The sequence below is a fragment of the Hyperolius riggenbachi genome, chromosome 10, assembly GCF_040937935.1.
Source record: "Hyperolius riggenbachi isolate aHypRig1 chromosome 10, aHypRig1.pri, whole genome shotgun sequence".
Lineage (NCBI taxonomy): Eukaryota > Metazoa > Chordata > Amphibia > Anura > Hyperoliidae > Hyperolius > Hyperolius riggenbachi.
Window position 1 is genome coordinate 155,270,616 of NC_090655.1, and position 7,315 is coordinate 155,277,930.

The 7,315-nt window shown below is 50.7% G+C and overlaps 1 protein-coding gene across 1 annotated transcript; it reads left to right on the forward strand.

The window, feature by feature from the left end:
- Positions 1–2,545: 2,545 nt before the first annotated feature.
- On the forward strand, positions 2,546–3,583 carry LOC137536744 (myristoylated alanine-rich C-kinase substrate-like). Its single transcript, XM_068258961.1, has one exon. The coding sequence runs from the start codon at positions 2,546–2,548 to the stop codon at positions 3,581–3,583; it is 1,038 nt and encodes a 345-aa protein (XP_068115062.1).
- Positions 3,584–7,315: the final 3,732 nt, after the last annotated feature.

Below are 7,315 nucleotides of genomic sequence, written 5' to 3' on the forward strand. Positions count from 1 at the left end.
ACAAGGCTTTTAAAAACATATTAGTCCCACATCTTACCGCTCTGTTCAACGAAGTTTCTGTAGACCACCCACTACGGAGGGAGATGCAATCAGCTCACATAACAATTATACCTAAAAAAGGGAAAGACGATACGCTATGCGCTAACTACAGACCCATTTAGTTGCTTAATGTGGACACTAAGCTTTTTAGCAAGGTGATCGCTAATCGATTGATGCAAGTAATCCCCTCCTTTATAGGAGGTGATCAGGTTGGTTTCGTGCCTGGCAGAGAGGCCAGGGACAACACCACTAAAGCTATCACCATGATAGAATACATGACAAAGCGAAATGTCGAGGGTCTTCTATCAGTTGATGCGGAGAAGGCCTTCGACAGAGTAGCATGGGATTACATAAGGGGGGTGTTACAATACATTAATGTGGGACCAACTATGCTATATAAAATCTTAGCGCTTTATGACTGCCCAACAGCTCAGATAAAAATCAACGGCTGCCTGTCCAGCTCTTTCCCCCTCTGTAATGGCACTCGCCAAGGATGCCCACTGTCACCTTTGATATTTATCTTGACACTGAAACCTTTTATCCGACTTATAAACATGCATGAGGGCATTCATGGGATTCAGGTGGGACACATCCATGTTAAAATTGCAGCTTTTGCTGATGATATACTGCTTTTTATATCTAACCCCAGAATTTCAATGACTGCCATAATAGATGCTTTCGATGATTATGGATATCTGTCCAATTTTAAAATGAATTTAACAAAATTGGAAATCCTTAATATTACAATTCCTGTAGCGCTAGCTACAGAACTAAAACAAACCTTACCATTCAAATGGAGTGATGACGTAATTACCTACCTGGGGGTAAAACTTTCTAGAGACATTGGATCGCTCTTTGGACTAAATTTTACACCTATACAAAATACAATTTTTGCAGATCTGAAACGGTGGGAGGGGCTAACCATGTCTTGGTTTGGGCGCATTGCAATAATTAAGATGAATGTACTGCCGCACATTCTGTATCTATTTCAGGCAATACCGATCCACATTCCCAAACAATATCTTCGAGGATTGCAAAGTAAGATAGGGCAATTTATATGGAACAATACAGTCCCCAGGATTAACAAACATATCCTCTCATTACCTAAACAGAGAGGAGGTGCAGCTTTACCCGACTTTGAGAAATACCATATGGCTTGTATACTTACTTGCAGGGACAGATCTAGACCAAGTTGCCCCAAGTTGCGCCTGGGGCAAGGTCAGGTTTTGGCGCCTAAACTGCCATTCCCCATCCAAATTTTGCCGCCTTTTTAAGAATTTAGCAAACTGCGCCTGGGGAAAGAGACCTGCTTGCCCCCCCCCCCCCCCCTAGATCCATCCCTGCTTACTAGAATTGTAGACTGGTCTTGCCATGGAAAAGACAAAATGTGGACCAGTATAGATGAACAGATTTTAGGTCAACCTGTCAGGAGCATCCCATGGATCCCGAACCCAGTTGCGAAACACATTACACGGGAATTTAGCCTGATACAGAATGCGCTGCAGACATTCCAAAGGGCATGTAAACTTTATAAAATGTCATCTACACTGAGCCCTCTCACCAGCCTGACTTTTAACAAGGACTTTGGCCCGGGAGTAAAGGGTCCATTTTTTAATGTAACCACTCCCAATACTGAATTTAAGGCATATCAATTTCGATCAGGGAATAGATTGGTAGACTCCTATATGGGAGAGAAGATACCTCCATGGCCTTACAGACAGATCTGCTCATACCTTACTAATGCTGCCCATAAGCGAGATCTAAATAGAGCCCTGACAGGCTTTGAGGAGATGTGTCAAAGAGGAGAGCAGGTGCCACATACGGTATCTTTAATGTACAAATGCATGGAAAATCTGAAACATGAAACTGCCCTACCATTCACTGATAGCTGGGAAAAATCATTGGAACAGGAGGGTGTTGAAGTAGATTGGGAAGATATCTTCAAACTTACCCATAAAAGCTCAGTAAACTCTTCCATCCAGGAAGCAAACTACAAGATATTAACTAGATGGCATAAAACCCCAGAGTCTTTACACAAAATCTTCCCGGATTACCCGACAAACTGCTGGTGATGTAATTACACCCCTGCAACGTATGATCACATTTGGTGGGACTGCCCCTGCATTGCCCCATATTGGAAGTTGGTCCACAAATGGTCCATTAAAATCTCTTCATTTCATATCCCACTCAACAAGCTAGCGATTCTCCTCCATCATAATGACCTAACAATTAAAACATATAAAAATTCTTTGCTGATACATCTCGTCAATGCAGCCAAGGTGTTAGTCCCAAGACATTGGAAGTCGGCTAGGGTACCTTCTTTAAAAGAATGGTTTCAGAAAGTAGACTATATCTATAATATGGAAGTGGAGCCCGTACTGAGGAATGCAGGACCTGGGGAGGGCGGACATGATGGGGTTAACTTGCCCCCAGCGGAGAAGGGGTTAACAGCTTGGCTGTTAGTCATAGGGGAGTGGTTCAAGGAGTGTGCAGCAATCTCACAAAAATGGACGTGGAGGCCCTGATCAGTAGGATCCGGCAAGAGGCGGCCACCAGGGGAGCTGACTGGATCTCTGGCCAGTTCAGCGCGCTGGACACTGCTCCAGCTCCGGCCGCGGCATCAGCGAGGGCTCGGCGTCCACCCGATCGCCTCAGTCCAGATGCCTCCCCCAGGGCTCAGCGCCAGAATGGGAGCCCCATCCGGGACCCTCCAGCCCCACCTGCGAAGCGCAAGAAGCACAGCGGCAAGCAGGGGGCTGGCAGGAATCCTCAGCAGCGGCGGAGCTCTTCCGGCAAGGCCCCTACACACACCTCCCCCAGGGCCCAGCCGGCGTCATCTAGTGCCTCTCCAGCGTCTGCTCCCAAGAAAGGGAGCAGGCCTGCTCAGCGCGGGAGCAACTCCAGGGCGGGTGCCTCCACCCGCAGTAAGACGGCGGCCACATCCGGGGGGCCGGCGCAGCCTTCTAGACCATCGTCCTCAGGCCAGGCCGGGCCTTCTACGGCTGCCACCTCTGGGCAGGCCTCTTCCTCCGGTCAGGCCGCACAGCCTGCTGTGCACGGCACAACGGCAGCTCACCCCGAGCTGGCTTCCGCCCCAATCATCCCCCCACGCATCTCAGGCAAAAAGGCTACCCAGAAGTCGAGAGGACACCGACCGGGAGAAGAAGGTTCCGGAAGCCCTCCTCGAGGAGTCGCCGGGGTTTCCCCCAGGCAGAGCTCTAGCTCCTCCTCGGAGGGTGAAGTTTCTGATGGTGACCACCCTGATGCCTCTGGAGCATCGGCTGGCCTGGGCTCAAGCTCGGTGCAGCCAGGTGAGATGTTAAACTTGCTTTTGGGTGGTAGTAGGGAAGGTTTAGGTTTAGATGCTGGTGTGGGATCTACTGTTGTGTCTGCTGCTGCTGTTTCCCCTCCTGCTAATGTACCCCCTCCTGCTTCTGCTTTGGCTTTGTTTAATACGCTGCTATTGGGCTTGCGAGAGGTGTTACAGGCCTCCTCGCCCGCCGCGGCAGCTGCACCTAGTCCGTTATCAGCGTGGGTGGGTTAAACTTGCTTTTGGGTGGTAGTAGGGAAGGTTTAGGTTTAGATGCTGGTGTGGGATCTACTGTTGTGTCTGCTGCTGCTGTTTCCCCTCCTGCTAATGTACCCCCTCCTGCTTCTGCTTTGGCTTTGTTTAATACGCTGCTATTGGGCTTGCGAGAGGTGTTACAGGCCTCCTCGCCCGCCGCGGCAGCTGCACCTAGTCCGTTATCAGCGTGGGTGGGTTCGCAGGGGCAGACAGTGGTAGCGCCTCCTGTTCCGGTATCGGCAACCCCTATGCCGATGGGGGGAATGGTTTTAACACATACGGCCCCTTCCCTTTCTAACTCTCCACCCACTAGTGTAGCATTGGTGTCTCCCCCTCCTCTCATGCCCGTCAGTGCGGTGGGGCAGGTGGTGGACCCGGCCCAGACTACTTCATCCCCTGCAGTGGTGGTACCAGTGCAGGGAGTTATATCCCCCTCCCCAGCAGCTGATCAGGTGAGAATGGCCGATTCGGCAAAAGGGGAGGTTTATCTGTGTTTTGAAGGGCCACTGGGGTTGCACTTAAAACCTGAAGTTAAGGAACGGATCTGGAGGGGAGATTACGTGGAGATTTTCTCGTTGCTTCCTCTAGAGAAGTTTAACTTGGATCGGGCAAAACCCGATGAGAGCAGGAAGGAGGAGGAGGAACGGCGACGCTATCGTTTGATTCCGCGTACGTTCCAAAACTGGCTGCAGGCTTTTTCTATTTTGGCGAGTGTTATAGGCGAACGGCACCCGGAGTGCTGCTCTGCGTTGTTCTGCTACCAGGAGGGTATCGGGAAGGCTTATCGGGCTTACGGCGGCAGTGCCTGGCTACGGTACGATGAGCAGTTCCGACAACGCAAGGCAGTTCGTCCTTCGGTTCGTTGGGATCACAAAGATATTATGCTTTGGATGGAACTGACAATGCCGTCGGGCCACAGTGGTCAGCCCTTTCAGAGCGGGGCCAGCGGTTCGGGTACATCCGGACAGCTGGCAGCAAAAAAGAAAGGGCTCTGCTGGCAGTTTAACGAGGGTTCATGCCGGTTTGGAAGCGCATGCCGCTTTAAACACGAGTGTACCTCCTGCGGCGGCAGCCATTCCGCTTCGAGATGTGGAAAATCAGGAAAAGGCCGTTCCTCCGACTCTTCGGGAAAGAGGGAAGACTCCGGTGAGGGTTCAAGAGATGGAGCGGTTCCTAAATAGATACCCAGATTTACCTGCCGCGACTCTGTTGCGACGTGGTTTTACGCACGGTTTTGTCATTCCTAGCTCTTGCCATACGGTGTCTGTCCCACCTTATCGCAATTTGAAGTCCGTTGCTCTTCGTCTAGAGATTATTTCACAGAAATTGGCTAAGGAAGTGGGGCTAGGGCGTATGGCAGGCCCTTTCAGCGCCCCCCCCATTAGATAATTTGGTAGTTTCTCCTCTGGGTTTGGTTCCAAAAAAGGAACCAAACGCGTTCCGGCTTATCCATCACCTTTCCTATCCCAAGGGAGCGTCGGTCAATGACGGAATAGACCCGGAACAATCATCTGTGGTTTACACGTCATTTGACGAGGCGGTCAATTGGGTGAGGCGCCTAGGCCAAGGTACATTGATGGCAAAGACAGACGTAGAGGCGGCGTTTCGGTTGTTACCGGTCCACCCCGAGAGTTTTCGCCTTTTGGGTTGTTTCTGGGAGGGCAGTTTCTATGTTGATCTGTGCCTTCCCATGGGCTGCTCCATCTCTTGCCATTATTTTGAGTCGTTTAGTAAGTTCCTCGAATGGGTGGTAAAGGACGTGTCAGGCCTAGGGTCAGTCATCCATTACTTGGATGACTTCCTGTTCCTGGGTCAAAAGGGTTCGTCACAATGTGGCTACCTATTGGCGACCATGCAACAGGTTTGCCATTCGTTTGGCATTCCGTTGGCAGAGGACAAGACAGAGGGCCCGCAGACAACCATCAAGTTTTTGGGCATTACCTTGGACTCGGTCGCCATGGAGTGTCGGTTACCGGAAGACAAAGTCGTGGATCTTCGGGACACGATAGCCGATGCTCTAAAAGGGCGTCAGATCACCTTGCGGGCATTGCAATCGCTGCTGGGCAAGCTGAACTTCGCATGCAGGATTATGCCAATGGGGCGTATATTCTGCAGGCGTCTGGCATCGGCAACGGCGGGGGTTTCAGCCCCGCACCATAGGATTCGGCTTCGGAAAGAATTGAGGGACGATTTGTTTATGTGGCTTTCCTTTCTGGCGGAATTTAACGGCCGCTCGGTTTGGATGGAAACAGGTATCACTACCTGCGACCTGGAGCTGTTCACGGACGCTTCAGGGTCATGTGGCTATGGGGCCTACTTTGCTGGCCAGTGGAGCGCAACTCCCTGGCCAGACAATTGGGTACAGGCAGGCTTCACGAAGAATCTATTGCTGCTAGAATTGTTTCCAATTGTGGTGGCAGTGGAGCTATGGGGTGGACAATTGAGGAACAAACGGATAAAATTCAATTGCGATAATCTGGGAGTAGTGATGGCAATCACTCGTGTGTCTGCTTCATCCCCGCCAGCTGTATGTTTGCTTCGGCAGTTGGTGTTGTCCTGCCTTCGTAACAACATGTATGTCTACGCTGCACATATCCCTGGAACGACTAATGATGTGGCTGATGCCCTCTCTCGTTTCCAGTGGGATCGATTCCGGCGAGAAGCTCCGGGAGCCGAACACTCGGGCCTGCAATGTCCGGAGCCCCTATGGAGGATTCCCTTCGGACAATAGAGGCGTGGATTCAGCGGTCGGTGGCGCTATCCACGTGGAACGGCTATTCGGCGGTTTGGTCACAATGGAATGCTTTGTTGAGACAAAGCGGCGCGGTGGCCTCGTCAGAGGACCGGCTTTGCCTGTTGTTCCATTTTATGGCAAGTAATGGAGCGGCGGGGGTTTCACCTTCGGCTTTAACCAAAAAAATTGCGGCTCTTGCATTTTTGTTTAAAATGCAAGGAGTTCCGGATGCTACAAAAGACCCGCGAGTACGCATGGCCCTAAAAGGTTATCGGGCTCAGGCCGTGAGGCGCGACGTGCGCCGGCCCGTGTCTTTTGTACTATTGTCTAGCATGTGTGTGCGGATACCTGAGGTTTGTTTTTCAATGTACGAGTCTCGCTTGTTTGTGGCTGCTTTCTCCCTTGCTTTCTTTGGGGCTTTTAGAATAGGAGAGTTAGTTAGCTCGAGCAAATCAAAACCAGGGGGTTTATTACAAGGTGATGTGTCAGTGTCAGAAGAGTCAGTGTTGATACACTTGCGCAGGTCGAAAACAGATCAGCTCGGTAAGGGCAGAGTGATTAACCTTTTTTCGGTACAGGGGTCACCTTTTTGCCCGTTAGAATCGGTTAGGAATTTTTTGGAAGTTAGGCCAAAAGGGGGAATTGTCTTTCTTTGTCATGAGGATGAGTCCCCATTGTCACGTTTTCAATTTGTGGCGGTTTTCCGGAAACTGCTTCGGCTCCTCGGGCACGACCCTCTCAGCTTTGCATCCCATTCCTTCCGGATTGGGGCTGCGACTGAAGCTGCCAGGTGGGGCCTTAGCAACTCCTGGATTAAAAAGATCGGTCGCTGGGAATCAGCTCGTTTTCTTTCTTATGTTCGGCCCCACCTTTTATGAATATGTGATGTTGTTTTTTCTGTTGCTTTACTTCCTACTGGATGTTGTATTTGTTATGTGTCTCAGATGCCCTGCCGTGCCTGGTTTGGATCCTTGGCC